We start from the raw sequence: 16,623 nt of genomic DNA, 5'->3' as shown, positions 1-16,623 counted from the left end.
TTCTGGCGAAATCAGAAATTGAACAGAAAAGAATAAATAAATCCTAATCCTGAAAGTTTCATAGCATGCAGAGTTCACACTTCCATGTAAGGCTGCAAATATTAACCTATTGATTTTTCTGACGATTATTCGGGTAAAAAAAAATAAAATTGGCACATTCAGCAGATTGTTCACGAAAGCCTTGTTTAATCAGTATTATAAAAATACTAAAAGATGCAAATAAGAAATTCGATTCCTTTTTTAGATGAGTAAATAAACGTTTTGTTGCTTGAAATACAGTAACGGCATTCCTTTAGTGAACACTTATTCACTTGTAGCAAAGAATGAAAAATCAACATATGAAAAGCTCAGTACTTTCTCCTTGACACTTTAGAGCTGATCTGTTGATTAATTTTATATGAACTGATCAATAATTGGATAGCAAAAGGAATCATAAATGCAAAATACATATACTTTTTCAGTTTCGGCTTAAATACTACCCTGTTTTCTGTGAAACTAGCTTTTTTTTAAATTTGCATACTCTAGTTAACGATTAATCGATTACTACATTAATTTCATGATTATTTCAGTAATCGATTCATCACGATTAATCCAGTGAATCGTTTCAGCTCTGCTTCCATTAGACACTCAAATATAACACGACTTCAGTACACAGCCTGATTTAAGTCCTCTCTGAGGGCTGAGGTTGTTGTCTAAGCATCATAGCTCAAGTGTCTGCATGCATGCGTGTCTCATGCCAGCGGGCAGATTAAGCGTATGCTCCTCCCACAGCACTATCCAGAGGGCAGCAGGTGTAGAAATAGGTCAGCCATGAGCAAAGCAGCCGTGGCTTACACTCTCCCAGACTGCAGCACAGACGACTCGGGCTAATTGGCTCCGATGACTTTTTACTTTAACTTTTAGTTGCATAATCATTATAATCTGTATGGAGCTAAAAATTAAAAAGCTGTATTTTTATAGTCCTCTGTGGTGGTGTTTATAATTAGAGATTTTCGTCTGAAATGAGAATGTGGGAATATAATCACTAATAGAGTTAGCATTTTTTTTTGGATTTGCTACTAATTTATCGTAAAAATCAAAGAAGTCTTATTGTATTTTTCCCCCCCATTTTCCGAAAATGTGAATTATTCCAAGAAAATATCCCCATCTGATCTAATCTACATGCAGATTTTCAGTACTTTAATAGCTATGAAACTTAAACGCTTCATTTTAACTTCTTGCTAAAATTTATTCTAAATGTCAACATGCAAAATATGCTTCACTTTCAGGTTGTTTTTGAAATGTTACCTCCTCTAAAAATCTAAATAGAAAGGTGGTGGAGTTGTAAATAGACTTGCGTTTGGATCTGCTCAGGTATGGACCTCATTGATCCTAAGGAACTGGAGAGCATGAGGCATCAGCTTGAGGACGCCCAGCGCTGGAACGCGTCGCTGCAGGTTCGCTTGGGAGCAATTCAGAACCGTGGAGGAGGAGTTGGCGGAACTAGCCATGGTGGTAAGACTGAAAACACACACTGTAATGATTTCTCCACTGTTCTACTTGTGAGATTTAAACGCCGGCTTTCGTGTCCAGGTGAAACTTTGAGTTTCATTGGAGATCAGACTTCTTACATGAGCATTTGTGTGGGAGAAGGGCCGGATGATGGCTCGCTTCAGCTTTCTCCTCAGGAACTTCAGCAGAAGGTGAGGCTCATACCAAATATTTAAAGATATTTTAAAAATTACAAACTTTTTTTTTTTTGTCTGTTTGTCTGAAGTTAAATCAGACCAAATTTCTTTTGTTACTTCTTTTGTTAAAACAGTTACTTCTATTTGCTTATTGCCAGAAAACGTTCTTTTCTTTTGAGATTTTTTTGTAACTTTCTCAGACCAGTCAGGTGTAAAGGGTTGGTGTAAAAGAGACATTTGATGACATTTTGTTATATTGTAGTTTACCTGCTCCCTGCTGTAGAATGTAGAATACTATACCAAGAGATTATTAGTGACAATAATACATGATATAAAACAGTGAACTAAAACTGTTTTCTTTAGTTCATTTGTATTGTTTTTACTTCTAAAGTGAGGTGCTGGAAAAGTTTGAAAACTTATCTTGGAAAGTGCTTGAATTTTACTGTGAGAAAAGTGTCTGAACCCTGTATATTATTCTGTGGTTGCTTAATTAGCACGCACTATATGACTTGAATATGAAATGGATTTAATAAAGATGCAAAACAAATAATCTTTATTAAATCGAGTCAACTTTTTAGGAAGTGAAGTGCATTTGGAATACATTGATATATAAATTGTTGGCACTGATTGTGAACAACTTAAAATACACAAAAGACACCGTAAATCCAGGTTTGCTAAAACATCCACATATGACTGATCTCATGTGTTTTGGTTGTTTCTCTTGCTAGAACTTTATTATTAGGCTTATTTTAGACTAATTTTAGAGATATTAGACCAAAAAATATCGCCTTCTTTACGGTGTGTAGTATTTAAAATAGTTGATTTTGGTAAAATAGTCTACTAAACTAGCTAAATATAATGCATATGTCAATAGCATGTACTGTGGAGAGATAACTGCACTTGGGGAAAGATGTGTATGCTGCAGGATTTAAATGTAATGGTTAGATTGGATTGTTGATTTTCATTTTTTTCAAATGTAAACAAAACGATACATTAAAAGAATCTTGACAGCAATTCCCTTTTTGCTGCAGGTGCTGGATTTGCAGGAGCATGTCGCTGGGCTTCAGAGTTTAAACAATGAGCTGCAGAGCAGATTATCACAAATGGAGAAGTCAGAGCGGGACGCTTTGGAAAAGGAAGACAAAGATCTGACCGGCAGAAGCCGGTTCAAACAGGTTAGGGGTCATAAAAGAGAGCTCCAAATACATGGAGTTCAACAGGAATTTTTTATAGTCTGACTAAATCCTAGATAATGAGGAATTGTTGCTACTTAGAGTTTGTTTAAAGTTCAGTCAGTTACTTGAATCATAAGTCATTGTCTAACATTCACCTTTTTAGCTCCTTTCTGAACTCCTAACCTACATCTTAACCTCTGCTCTGTTCAGCCTGTTACTGATGTATCTTTGGTCTGTAGTGCTGAATGTCTAGTTTTTCTAACAAGTTAGTTGTTTGCTTATAGTAGAAGCAGCCCTTTTTTTCTGTCCTCCCTTTTCCTAACCACTCCGTCTTTTTTTTTTTTTTTTATCTTTGTGTTCCATGAAATGGCTTCTTCTCTTCACCATGCCACATTAGACACATCATGCCATTCTGCTGTTGCTGTGCAGTGTTTTATGGATTCTGTTCCCTCTTTAAGTTTTCTTTTACCAAGCCATATGTGTCACACTCGCCTCCCATCCCATTACTCTAGCAGCTCCAGGAGATTTGTGAGAGGCAGCCACACTGTGACACTGACAGGGAACGTCTTCCTGGTCAAGATAAAGAGATCCAGACAGAGACAAGCACCTTAAGAAAGGTAAGATATTAACTGATACTTGAAATTATTTTTCACTTTTTGTCTTGTCACAGTTATGCAAATGAGCGTGATTTTTATTATGACATGGACCAACACAGAGTAGTCCATATTTGTGAAGTAGAAGGAAAATTTAACATGGTTCTAGGGCTGCAGCTATCAATTGTGTTAGTTATTGATTAACCTATCCATTATTCTAATGGTTAATCGAATATTCAGATTAAAAAAAAGTCTCATTGTACAGCCTTTCTATACAATATTAGAAATACATTAAAATAAACACATTTTCCTATATAAATAAGATAAGATATTGCCTAAAAATGCATTATAACTTACCTATAGTGAATTTGAAGTATCCTTAATTTAATAAAAGTTTTTTTTAATGGAATTTCAAACACAATGTTCTGAAATTTGTTTGGCCCCATTTTTACCAATTTCTTCTAGACTGAATCTAGAAATCTGCTCGGTGATGAAAACATGACCAGCAGGTCCAGCCAGGGTGGAGGGCCTGCTCACTCTGACAGCACCCTGTCACACAGCGGAGACGACGACGGTGCAGAAAGCAACACAGAGGCTTTGGCGCGGACGTCTGAGCTGGCAGGGTTTGTGTCAAACTCTAAGCATCAGAGGTTGGTCCTTTTGTTTAGTCAAGTCAAGATCTTATTGTTTTTCACGTTCTGTTAACTGAACGTCACACTGATCATAAGCTGCTAATTGCAGAGAGGAACTACACCGACTTCGATCAGAAAATCTGAAGCTGTGGGGTCTACTGAAGGAACAGAAGTCCACCGAGTGTAAAGAAAAAGAGAGCGCCGACGTCTCAGGGAACAGCAGCGATGGGCAGGCTGAATTAAGGAGGAGTTTGGAAACGCTTCAGTCTAATCCTAAACGCAGTTCCACGATCTTTAAATCACCAAAGCAAACTCCAAAGAAATCAAGCAAAGTGTTGGCTAGCGAGACCGCCGTCACTAATGTCAGCTCTGCAGACGAGAATCCGCAACCTCAAAGTAAAACACACCACAAGTCTCCAAAGCAGCATGTCACCAGACACAGGGCAAGTTTTATACAATTCTGTAAATATAAAGGCAGAATATATTATTTTCATTAGCTCTGACTAGCAGTGCTTCTAACATCTACTTGATTTGTGTTGTTTCCAACGTAGGCTGGTATCAAGTCTCGCCTCCCTGTGCCTGTGAGGCTCAGAGCAGAGGGCAGCACTGGCAGGCAGTCTGTGACCTCTGACCCGACGCAGACTGACGCACAGCAACACTCTGCTCTGGAAGACGTTTCTGGTTCTGACCAGCAGCTGCATACCAACTCAGATTCAGCACCGCAAACCAGCGCTTCCCCTTCCTCCACCATCAGACACTCACACACTAGCTGCAGCCCTGCAGAGTCAGACGAGGGCTCTGACCCCGGAGCGCCGGTGGATCACGCCCACAGCGAATCTGCTCTTCTTTCCCAACTCGAGCTCCTCCACCAGGAATGCCAGGAGAAGGAGGTCCTGATAAATAAGATGAGGGAGCAGCTCAGCGACCTGCAGGAGCTGCATGCTCAACTGGAGGAAAGGGAGAGACAGAATGCCCAGAACGCTGTGGCCCTGCAGGCTGCGCAATCCACCATCGCTTATCTGACAGCCTGCAGTCTGGACAACCAGAGCAGCTTTGGTCCGCACCCCAGTTCTGGCTCTGTGGGTTTTGACGTCGACCTCCACAGTAGATGCATGGAGTTGCAGAAAGCACTGCAGGAGAAGGAAGAGCTCAACAACCAGCTCATTGAGCTCCTGAGCATGGCGGAGAAAGCCATCGCCTCTTCTCAGAGCCAAGATGAGAAACCTGAAACGGATGGTCTCTCCTCACGGATAGAGGGCGCTTTACATGAGGTTCACACACACTCACACAGAGATAGCCCAGATCAAGCCAGCGGCCAAACTGAGAACTCTGTGCTTGAGCTGCAGCAGCATGCAGACTCTTTGCAAAAAGCCCTTTTAGAACAAAGTAAGCTAAACGCAGAGCTCCAGGAGCAACTAAGGGCTGCAAATGAAGCTGCACAGCGTGACGGTTCTCATTTAAATGGCCCCACCTGGAGGCAAGGAGGTGGAACTACAGAGTTGCTTGAAGATGACGAGTCGAGGGATGACGACAGTGCAAAGAGAGGTTGTCATATTCCCGATTTAAATCAAGAAATGTTTAGCGTCGTACTGAAGTGCTTCAGTGCAACAGAGGCTGCTGTTTCCTCGTTAGCCGGCCACTGTAAAAACACAGCCTCCCCGACCTCCGATAAATCAGAACTAAACGCCAGCCTGCAGAAAGATTTCGACAATCTTCAGAGAGCGCTTCAAGAGAGAAGCAAACTGACTGAATCTGGAGAGCAAGGAAGCAGCAGCAACCTGTCCTCTGCCTCATTGGAAACAAAAGAGCTGAAGCTCTATTGGGATCTCTGTCACCTTCACAAGGTTCTCAGCGATTACTCTCGAAGAATAAGTGACCTCCAGGCCTGCGCGCAGCTAGAGAGAGGTCACATAAGAGAGGGCGAGGTCCGCTGGGTCGAACACGATGACAAGGGATTACCACCAGATGTTAAGCTCCAACTGGAGACGTTACATAAAGCTCTGAGGGAGAAAAAGAAAGCGTACAGAAACCTGGAGGAGAAACTGGCCACCGCTCTTACCAGCACATCCTCTACAGAAACTATCAGAAAAGGTTAGGTAACTTATGTTGAATTGAATGTTCTGACTCTGTAAATGTGATGGAGTATCAGGACCACACGAAGAAGAAATAAAAATGCAAGAAGAAAGTCATAAAATTGACCATAATAAAGTCATAGTTATAGTATTATGACTGTATTGTCATCATTTTATGACAGTACTGTTGTTTTTCTTAGTATGGCCCTAATACTCCATCTTCCCTGTGCCCTCAAGGATTTCTGTCTAACATGAAATGTATTGCTTCCAATAGCCGCTCCTGAGCAGGGACACAAAAGCGTGCAGGTGGATTTGCAGGACCTGGGTTACGAAACCAGTGGCAAGAGTGAGAACGATAGGGAAGAGAGCAGTAGCACAGGTAGACAGTCTATAGGCAGACTCTGCATGTTGTCTGCTGCGTGGACACTAATCTCACATGTGGGTAGATTCTTTCACTATTTGTGCGCATGAGGATGGAAAAGCAAAAAAGTGGGTTTTTTTTCCAAATCGGGTCACATAACACACAAAGCCTGTTTTTCTGGTTTTAACTTTGGATTTCTTCTGCACTCTCCCCCTCAGCTCCTTTAAAAGTAAAAATGTTCACTGATCGGTTCTTGCATGTTTCACTCTGCGGTTCGGGGATGTCTTTTTCAAGCACTTATTAACCTCTCAATTTGATTTCTTGCCTTGATTAAGTCGAGCTGCATATCAAATGGTTAATTATTCTGAATGTGAAGGTGTCCCTTTTTATTTTTAAATGTCTGTATTTCTGTTTCACAGATCTAGAGGTGGGGGTGAACCCCAGTTGCAGTGCATCCAGCCTGCCTTCGCTCTTGAAAAATGAACATGCCGCCTTCTCCTCCACCGAGAACTTGGACTCAAACTCCAGCACTCCTTACCCAAGTTCCCCGGCTCTCAGCTCAGCCAAAGTAGGCATTTTGATGTTGGCCATTTTACCGATGAAACATGATTAAATTCCACTGATTGCCTTGGTCAGGATATTTTAGTTTAAGTGCCAGTCCAATAGTTCCAGACACTAACATTAGCCCAGCGCCGTCTGTTTTGATTAGGACTGGGAGATGTGGAATAAAAAATAAAATCAGATGTTTGTTTTATACCAGGTCTGATTTCCGATTTTAATAGATTTTTTTCTCACTTTCGTTTTTAAGAAAAGAAAGCTACTGATAATAATGTGTTAAAATATGAAGTATTTCCATATCTGTAAAATTTATACCGAAGACTAACTTCACAAGATGTTCAACATTCCTCATTTTATTTATTTATTTTTGTTCATTTAGTTCTCATAAAGTTACTACTTAATTCTCCTAAGATTACAACTTTTTTCTGGTAAAATAATGATTTTTATTCCAGTATTAATGCCCAGCCCTAGTCTTGATGTTGCTCGTTGATTATTTTAAGTTGTAATGCATTCTCTGTGAATTAGTCTGCTGAGTTAAGCTTTTATCTACCACCCATTGTGTCTACGTAGGTCAGCCTGAAAAACCTACAGATGTATGATGAGTTCGGGGCTTCAGAGGACCCTCTGCAGCTTCAGGCACAAGTCAGAGAGTTGAAAGCCCACCTGGAAAACCAGGCAAAAGTCATCCTGCAAATGCAAAGCCTCCTGCACAGAAACTCCCTCTCCAGCGACGTGGTTGCAAACACCTCCGATCCGCTCGCTGTCAGGGAGAAAGACGGCGCACACAAAGCGGACTGCGGTCAAGAAAGGGTCGGGCAGCCGAGTGGGAAAAAGGAGGCCGAAAACCAGCCGGCTACGGACAGAGCCGGTGTTGTGAATATCGACCTGTGGAAAGAGAGAACGCTGAACCGAAGCACAAGCGAACAGCTGCATCAAACCCGCAGCCGCTCAACGTCACCTGCTAGGTAACGGCTCATCGCGCCGTTTCGGCAAAAATATACTCCATTTATTGATCAAATCTTGAACGTCGTAAACAAATTTGTCATGTTTTTACCACTTGACAGGCTTGATTCTCTGGTGAAGTCTCAGGCCAGAGAGTTGTCACAGCTGAGGGAGCAAATCAAGGAGAGCCGCAGGCTGGGAGTGCTGCAGCGCCGCCAGCTGGAGGAGCTGAGCAAGGCGTTCAAAGACCTGCTGCACTCTGGAGAAGTGGACTACTACATGGGGGAGGTGGTGAAGGAGCAGCTGAACAAGAGTCTGAGCCTTCTGGACAAGCTGGAGGGCCGGCTGGACAAAGGTGGTCACTGTCTAGGAAACAGTTTGCATTGTAGTGGGAAAGCAATGAGCAATTTACATTGTAACTTTGTACTTGGGAGTCAGTACTGAAAATAATATCTATATTTATGAGTTATACAAAGTTATGACTGAGCTATTTTTCATAATTATTTGTCTAAAAGCTAAAAAAAAAAAAAATCACTAGAAGCCAGTACAAACAGATATTTATTTCTGATTTGTTTGTGACAAATGCTTTTCCTTTTCTGTCCTCCAGAAGAATCTCATCCGGTTAGTGAGGATGTTGCAGCTTTAGAACTGTCTCGCAGGTACGCTACATATTTATCACGCTATCTAAATGTAACTAAAATGCTAGTAACATTTATAACTTATATATTTGGAGTAATAAAATTCAACAGGCATGTAAGGTTGGATTTGAGAAATGAAATGAATATCCAACGTTCTGCATAATTTCTACTAATCTGTCATTTATTTATTTTTTTTGTTGGATTAATAATTGCATACCAAAATGTGCTTAATAGAAGATTTTATTTACAAAATTTGAACCAGGTGAAGCTAAAACTGCCACTGATATCTGATGGTGTTTCAAGCCAAGCTGGAGAGGCCGCTCCACCCTGCCGATGGTCGCGATTAGATCAGTATTGTAATTATTTAGCTTTTCCAGAGTTAAAAAAAAACTTTTCACAGCTGTTCAAGTGTTTAAAAATGTTTCCTCGGTTAATGTGATGAAAATTGACCCGTTACTAATGGCAACAGCCTTGAGGAGGATGAACAGGTGCCTCTCTCTAACGAAGAGAGCGGGATCGATCCCCACGACAGCCTGTGTAGAATCCAGCAGGACATAGATTACCTGCGTCTGGAGCTTGACGTTGAGAGAGAGCTGCTGCAGCAGCACATCAGGCTTCTGGTCCAGCAAAACCTCAGCCTGGCTGAATGCACTAGGGACCAACTGGACCTGTGAGTTGGTTTCATTCAAACGCACAGCATGACGGTTGCTGTGGTGATTTCCAGCAGTGTGTTTTCCCCCCAAACGTCAACTAGTCTTCCACCTCCATCTGATTTCTCTCTCTCTCTTTTTTGAGTGCCGTTTTTTCTTTTTGTTTGCTCCACTGTCATGTTTTCATATTTTGTCAATGTATTTTCTATGTAGAGTGGCAAGAGGAAAGCTGCTGTTGAAAGAAAGTTGCATTTAAGTTGTTCTTTTGTTTTTTTAATTAGTGTAGCTAATTTTTGAGATATTTAGCAAAGATGACAAACAAATGTTTGTCCCCAGATGGACTAGGAAAAGATTTACCAGCTGTAATTGGAGCAAAAATATTTTTCTACAAAGTATTGACTCGGAAAAGATGAGTCAAGACTTTTTTTGTTATATAAATGTTTAAAAACCATGGATATTTTTCCTTCCACTTCACAAATCTGTGCCACTTTTTGTTGCTCTATCACATAAAATCTAGATAAAACACAAAGTGTATTTGTTTGTTTGTAACCTTTATTTTACCTGGTATGTCTCATTGAGAGTAAAAAATAAAACATTCAAGAGAGACCTGGACACCGACAATTACAAATAATACAAGTACAGATGTCAAAACCCAATTAAAAGACAGTGTAACAATGAGCGAACATACCCATACAGGTAAAAATAGGACTAAAATACAACTTGATATTAGTCAAAGCATTTATAAATAAATACCTTATCTACAAAATGACCAAGCCGGTGATGAGGTTCTAAGTGTATGAACTTTTACAGAAGAGCCAACACTCACACACTGAATTTGACTTGATTTTTTCTAGACTGGCTAAGGAGTTGCAGGACAAGAATCGCCTCATCCAGAGCCTCCAGAGTCAGGTCAGAGGTCAGACTCCCAGCAGCCACCGCAGTTCCCAGTCCGACCTGAGCCGCTCAGACGTGACGGTTTCCTCCTGCCACAGCGGCAGCAGCACCACACGAGGCGGCAGCAGAGCGCACAGTGAGTTTCCTCGTGAAATATTAAGACGACCTTTAAATCTTGGAGATAGTTGTAGGTGTGAAGTGCAGTCTTTGGTGTCAGAGTGGTTGGAGAGAAATAATGCAAGTGATTTAAAAATGCATGCGTCTCCACTTCCTGCCTGGTGTAACGTCATTTATGATCATTCCAGTCCTTCACCCTGTCTAGTTTCTGTCTGAAATGGCAATTATTTTCCACTCAGGTCCATTCTGCTCCACTGAGCCGTGCTGGATGACCAAAGCTAGAGCAGGTGTCCAGTTTCAGTCCACCGCCTCTCAAAGTTGCATTATTCAGTGGCACCTATCTGGTTCAGTCCTCAAATTGTTTCCCTCTTAGGGAAAAAAAAAAAGGAGCAAAGTTAAACAAAGCGTGTTACGAACACCCTGTAGACGCCCCTGGAAGCTGGATCAAAGTGTACAGAAATATTAGTTTAGGACATTTTTAATTAAAGTTGGATGATTAACTAACTTCCTCGTGCTTCTGCTCAGGCCAGCAGCTTTCTGCCGAGAACTCGGGAGCAGCCGTCTGTCCTGCAGGAGGCGCTCCCGAGAAAGGCGCGTCTCCTCACAGAGACGCCGCCAGCAGACTGCAGCGTCTGCAGAGGGAGAACCGGCGGCTGCAGGAGCAGCTGAGGAGCAACGAGGAGCTCAACGTCACCTTACGCAGCGAGCTGGACCTGCACCGCTCCATTGTGGCGCAGACCAGCCTGCACCACCGAGAGCAGGAGCCAGGGCCAGGTCAGGAAGCCGCAGAGCCTCAAACGGGGGCGCGTGAACAAGGTGGAGACGTCGGCTCACAAGGAGAAGGAGGAGAACAGCCTCGCACTATGAGTTCAGGTAAATATGAGGCATCATCTGTAGGGTAATCAGATTAACTTTTCATTAAAGTAACAGAAAATGTACTCTACTTTTGTAAACTGTTGAGCAAAATGCAAAGCCAGATAATGCCGCCTGTAAGAGTTAGCCGTTGTTTTCCACGTGGTGTGTAACGTTTAATAAAGTCCAACAAATAGCAAAATATTTGGAGAAGTTGTACATCACCATGAGTCAAATGCTGATTTGTGCAAATGACATTTGTGCAGCAACTGTTTACTTTATTGTGAGCGTCTGTAGAAGTTTGAATTATATGTTGTTTAGTTGGAGGTAGAAGATTTTAATCCAACAGAAAGTAAAGAAATAGCAAGGTTCCCCTGATCCAATCTGATTTTCACTTAAGGTTGAAAAGTGCATCAAAATTTGTGGTTTTATTTGTTTTGATGCATTTATTGAACAAGGGAGGGGGAACGGTTTTTTCAGGGTTTTACATGCAAATCAACACCAGAGCAAATCAAGGGAAATTTAACTGATTCTTCTCTTATCTTTTCTTGCTTGAAAGATTGCAGCAAACCTACTTTCAGCTAAGACTTAAGTAATTCTGTATTTTCCAACTGCTGAATTATAATTACAGCTGAAACAAACAAACTACAAGGACTCTGCAAATGTAGTTTTGCAGGATCCTGTAAAAGTCCAAAACAAACAAACTGCATGTGCTTTTAAAGGTTAGCGCTGTGTTTACATGCACACGTTACGATTTCCACATGAACTCAATACACTAACCAGAAGAACAGTTCAATAAAAGAACAACAAACATCAGTGCTTGGAGAATATCCTTTTAATTTAGCTGTGTGTGTGTGTCCGTGTTTGCTAGACCTGCTGGCTGAACATCTCCAGGAGATCAGAGCGTTACGCCAACGACTGGAGGAGAGCATTCGCACGAACGACCGCCTGAGAGAACAGCTGGAGAGGAAGTTAGCCGAGGTGGAGAAAGACCCGGGTACGTAAAGCCGACTGCAGCTCTGGTTCATCGCTGGTTCCCACGGCAGAGATCTCTCTAGTTATGTTTCTATCCTGTTTTTTTTTTTTTTTTTTGCAGCCACAAACATTTTTATCCAGGGCAGCGAGGAGCAGGGTCAGCTGGTTAATGAAGTTCGCTTCCTTTGGGAACAAAATCAAATGCTAAAAGAGCAGCTCAACGTGGGATCTCGAGGTAAACTTGCTTTCGAGTTGTTGGTTGCTCATTTTAGTCCCAAAGGCTCCTTTACAAAACGCCTTTGTTTGTTTGTTTTAGACAAGCAGAAGGAGAACGAGAAGCTGCGCGAGACTCTGGCGCGGCGGACGGCCAAGCTGGAGCAGAGCAGGAAGGAGAGTGAAGTTCTGCGGAAGGAAAACCTCAGACTGCAGGAGACGCTGGAGCAAAGCAGCCAGGAGAACGCGCTGCTGCAGAGGTCCCTGCAGGCCAGCAGAGAGGAGCTGCAAAGGTTCAACACTAACACACTTGAGTCATTTAAAACGGTTGTGTGTGTGTGAGCTTAGTGATGGTGCGTGACCTCCTGACCCCAGGGCTACTGACACACTTCAGTGAGACTGCAACCCAAAACCAGGAATCGGGTTTACTTTTAGATCTCCTCTCCCTTTCTGCCACTTATCACTCCTGAGTGTTTGGCTTTCAGTCCAGTTTCCACTCCTTTTATATATAAACTATGGAAATTACATCCTCTGAGGTTAATCCAAGCGTATTTATATTCATTGCTGAATCAAAGTGTTGACTCATTCCTAGTTTCTTCCCAGGTTGCAGTGTGAGGTGAAGCTCCAGAGGCAGCAGCTGTCCGACTCCGAGCATCTGCTGCAGTCGCTGCGAGTGGAGCTGCAGGTTTATGAAAACATCCAGAACGACTCCAGCCAGCATGGTAACCTGCGCCAGTCGCTCAGATTCATTACGCTCTCTGACGAAATCAAAGTAACAGACACGTGACTTTTTAAGACATCGCCAGATATCAGTAGTTAACGCGTTGGGTCAACACGGAGTCTGTCTCAACCGTTAACCTTCCTCGTGCAGTGCAGTTTGCTCTTCTTTCGGTGACACCTGCGGTGTTTTCTCTTTGTTTCCCTGTCAGAACGGCGTCAGGAGTCCCCGCATCCTGTCCCCACGTCGCCGTCGGGCTCGGTGAACCTGGGAGAGCTGCTGTCTGAGATCAGACACCTGCGGCTGCAGCTGGAGAGGAGCATCCAGACCAACACGGCGCTGCGGCAGAGACTGGAGGAGCAGCTGCTCAGAGGACCCGGTCACTCTGAGACCATCAACATCAACTACCTGCTGTCGTCTCCAGGTGCGTCTAACGGCAAAAATAAATGAGCTAGGGCCGGGCGATGAATCGATTTTTAGGTTTTGAAGCTGGGTTTTTCTAAAAAAACAAATTTGTCACCAATGCACCCCTCAGGTTTCTGTAGTTCTTTGTGATGTTGGCCCATCCAAAGCCCATCATCTTGTCTAATAACTGTTTTTTACAGCTTCTATTTATTTGGACTTTGAATTCAAGTCAAGTCTACGCCAGAATATTTGGACCAGACTAAGATTTTTTTTTTTTTTAATATATATATTGGAAGTTGTATGACAATAAAGTGGAAATAAAACAAGGATAAAGCGATAATATTACAAGAATAAATTCTCGCAATTATTTTATTTTATTATCTCCTATTTTTTTTAGTATGAAAAAAATCATATATTTTATTTTTAGGCCTATTGCCCAGCTCTAATATAAACACACAGGAGATAGGACATGAAAACTCCAGTTTTCTGTGTGTGTTGTAGATGAAGTGGGCCGGCCACCGGGTCGGGAAGGCTGCGATCCTCCGCTTCGATCCTTCCGAAGCCGCGAGCAAACCAGCGTCCATCAAGGTGAGACAGTCTGCCCGGTGTTGGCATGATACTTCATACCACTCCAGTCAAACCTACCGTCATCGTTTCGTTTATCGTTCTGGTCTCCTCAGAAGTGAAACATCAGGCTCAGTCGGACAACGACGCCGACTCCGTCTGCAGCAGCTCCGAACAGAGCGTCTCCGGCGCTCCTTCCCGGCTGGTCCCGGGCCACCGGATGTGGGCCACCCGCAACGGGCGCCACGTCCTGGGTCTGATCGAGGACTACAACGCCCTCCGCAAGCAGATCTCAGAGGGGAGGAAGCTGTCACGGAGCATGGACGCACAGCTGCACGAGTGCCTGCACGCGCTCAGGCAGCAGGGCTCCGACAACCAGGTAGCGACCGGACCGACGTCGTGTGCTGAAGCTTCTCTAGGAATGAGACCAGCAGTTTGGTTTTCTGTATTTTAGAAAGGAGAAAAGCAGCATTTGAAGAGTTTATCCAGCAGCAGCAGCACCATGCAGCAGGTGCTGGAGGAGGCCGGCCGGCTGCTCAAGCTGCTGTGGAGGGTCTCTCTGCCGGCTGCTGGCTCAGCAGGGGGCGGCACCGACAGCCAGCAGGTGGGAACCGGCTCGCACGCCGTGAACGCTCTCGCTAATGGAGCTCCTGAAGACCCGAACCTCCTCTGCTCTCCCCCGAATCAGGATGAGCTGCTGAAAAACGAGATCACCAGGCTGAAGAGCAGATTGTCTCAGCAGGAGAGGATGCTGAGCGGAGCCGTGAAGCGCCTGCGGACCACCAACCAGCTCAAAGAGGGAATGGAGAGAGTCATCATTGACCAATGTAGGACGTTATAAACTGGTTTACAAGTTTCACAGCAAAAGTACTTTTTAGGGCCCAAACTAAGCATTATTCTACTAATTATCAATTATTTTTATCAAATAAAACATTTTGGACATTCAGCAGATTTTTCATTTAAGCTGTTTTTTTTAGAAATGCATAAAAATGCAAATAAGTAATTTGATTCTTTTTTTAGATAAAATAAACATTTCATTGCAAAACTCGGCCCTTTCTCCTAGAATTATTAATACAGTGGAGAGTTACTTTTAGGATTAACTGACAACACTTGTGTTTCTTAGATTAGATTTTCTTTTTTTTACTTAAATGCAAAATGTATATTTTTTGTAAACCCTTGATTTAATTTTTCTGAGTGTGTTGAACTTTCTTGGTGTATAAATCGGTTTACGATTAATCAATTACTAAATTAGTTGACGATTATCTCAATAATTGATTTATCAGTCTTTGTATTTTACAAAACACCATTAAAATCCTTTCTCTCTCTCTCTCTCTCTTCAGTGTCTCTGACTCATGGAGTGTTGAAGAAAGCTCGGGGGAATTTAGAGGTGAGTTCACTCTGCGGTTCTCTCTGACGTTTCGTCCTCGGCGGTAAATTGTCCTTCAGTGAATCGTTCTTCTTTGTCCCTTCTGTGACGTAACATTAGACAAATTACTGCACCCTCTTTGGGCAGAAAGGCCCGTCTGGAGGAGCAGGCGCAGGTCAGTGCGGTTGGGCTGCAGGCCGAGACTTTGCATGAGTTTCATGAGCTCTCGCATGAGGTGGAAGCAAATCGAAAACTCTTAGTTGCAACTGCAGACTTTAATGTGTTTTATTGGGATGTTATAGACCAAAACCAGTCAGTTTGATTATGAAGTAGACAGAAAAGTTTTTCATAAATAGAAAAAAAAAATATTAAGTGTTCATTTTGTTGGCTTAACAGAGAATACATTTGTGGGCATTTTTATTTACTATAAAAAGCATGTTCCTTTCAGAATAAGTGAACTCTATGCTGGTCTTTCACATCAAATACCACTACATTAAAGTTTGTAGCGTGACAAAAAGTGAAAGCATTAAAATAATAAATAAATCTAGTTTTACGGCCTAGCTAAGATGTAAAACACAATAGCACCATAAGAACACAGATGAGTTTTAAAAAGCCAAATTTATATTTCCCACCATGGTAAGTCACCATGTAGTTTTTTTTTTTTTCCTTGGATTAGCATGTTTCTAGAGCTTGTCTTGCATGTTTGCAGCCAAACGTTTTATTCTTTATTTTTTTCCCCCGTCCCTTAACTCCATTTCATATAATGTGTTCCAGGAGGTCCCAGTCGGTGTGCAGTAGTGGAGGCTGAGCAGAGAAGTTTTCCTGTTTCCAGTCTGACTGCAGACAGAGACTCTGATTTATCGGATGGAAACAGCGCCGCCTCTTCGCGCTGCAGCGACTGAACCCGACCAGACGTTACCCAGCCTTCATGTCCTGCTGTAAAACCGTCACCTTATAAATCCAAGCCTTTTTATACCTGAATTGCACAACCTTTGCCTTCATTTTAATCGTGGTACTAAAGCTGTACAAGTTTATTTTAAAACGGTGCCTGTGTAAATAGCCATCCTTGCATTGCAGCAAAAATATTTTCCTTTATCATTTTTTTTACATGACAAAAGTATTTTACTACTGTTTTAGCTTGTGTAGGAGCTACTGTGAGACAAATATGTTCAAATGCAGTAAAAAGTATCATGATGATGAATCCAGGAAGTCTGTTTGATTTGAAGGAAAA

The 16,623-nt window shown here is 42.4% G+C and overlaps 1 protein-coding gene across 6 annotated transcripts in view; it reads left to right on the top strand.

Moving 5' to 3' along the window:
- cdk5rap2 (CDK5 regulatory subunit associated protein 2) overlaps window positions 1-16,593 on the top strand; it is a 35,542-nt gene extending 18,949 nt beyond the window's left edge. For 2 of the 6 annotated variants that reach the window (XM_088010866.1, XM_088010865.1), the window contains 26 exons: window positions 1,354-1,494; window positions 1,573-1,682; window positions 2,699-2,842; window positions 3,355-3,459; window positions 3,901-4,085; window positions 4,177-4,510; window positions 4,619-6,158; window positions 6,414-6,518; window positions 6,920-7,068; window positions 7,629-8,023; window positions 8,123-8,355; window positions 8,608-8,659; window positions 10,143-10,318; window positions 10,825-11,172; window positions 12,023-12,148; window positions 12,248-12,361; window positions 12,443-12,632; window positions 12,943-13,061; window positions 13,269-13,481; window positions 13,964-14,050; window positions 14,143-14,405; window positions 14,481-14,630; window positions 14,715-14,853; window positions 15,367-15,413; window positions 15,513-15,567; window positions 16,167-16,593. In XM_088010866.1, coding sequence (XP_087866992.1) covers window positions 1,354-1,494; window positions 1,573-1,682; window positions 2,699-2,842; window positions 3,355-3,459; window positions 3,901-4,085; window positions 4,177-4,510; window positions 4,619-6,158; window positions 6,414-6,518; window positions 6,920-7,068; window positions 7,629-8,023; window positions 8,123-8,355; window positions 8,608-8,659; window positions 10,143-10,318; window positions 10,825-11,172; window positions 12,023-12,148; window positions 12,248-12,361; window positions 12,443-12,632; window positions 12,943-13,061; window positions 13,269-13,481; window positions 13,964-14,050; window positions 14,143-14,405; window positions 14,481-14,630; window positions 14,715-14,853; window positions 15,367-15,413; window positions 15,513-15,567; window positions 16,167-16,294 — 5,648 coding nt within the window. In that variant the 3' untranslated portion in view covers window positions 16,295-16,593. The remainder of the gene's footprint in view (window positions 1-1,353; window positions 1,495-1,572; window positions 1,683-2,698; window positions 2,843-3,354; window positions 3,460-3,900; window positions 4,086-4,176; window positions 4,511-4,618; window positions 6,159-6,413; window positions 6,519-6,919; window positions 7,069-7,628; window positions 8,024-8,122; window positions 8,356-8,607; window positions 8,660-10,142; window positions 10,319-10,824; window positions 11,173-12,022; window positions 12,149-12,247; window positions 12,362-12,442; window positions 12,633-12,942; window positions 13,062-13,268; window positions 13,482-13,963; window positions 14,051-14,142; window positions 14,406-14,480; window positions 14,631-14,714; window positions 14,854-15,366; window positions 15,414-15,512; window positions 15,568-16,166) is intronic. The other 4 variants (XM_088010861.1, XM_088010863.1, XM_088010862.1 and 1 more) reach the window with 3 other exon arrangements.
- The last annotated feature ends 30 nt before the right edge of the window (window positions 16,594-16,623 follow it).

This window comes from Poecilia mexicana, unplaced genomic scaffold (genome assembly GCF_051168715.1).
Source record: "Poecilia mexicana isolate PSO_F unplaced genomic scaffold, ASM5116871v1 scaffold_12, whole genome shotgun sequence".
NCBI classification, from domain to species: domain Eukaryota; kingdom Metazoa; phylum Chordata; class Actinopteri; order Cyprinodontiformes; family Poeciliidae; genus Poecilia; species Poecilia mexicana.
This window is presented reverse-complemented; position numbering and strand designations above follow the sequence as displayed.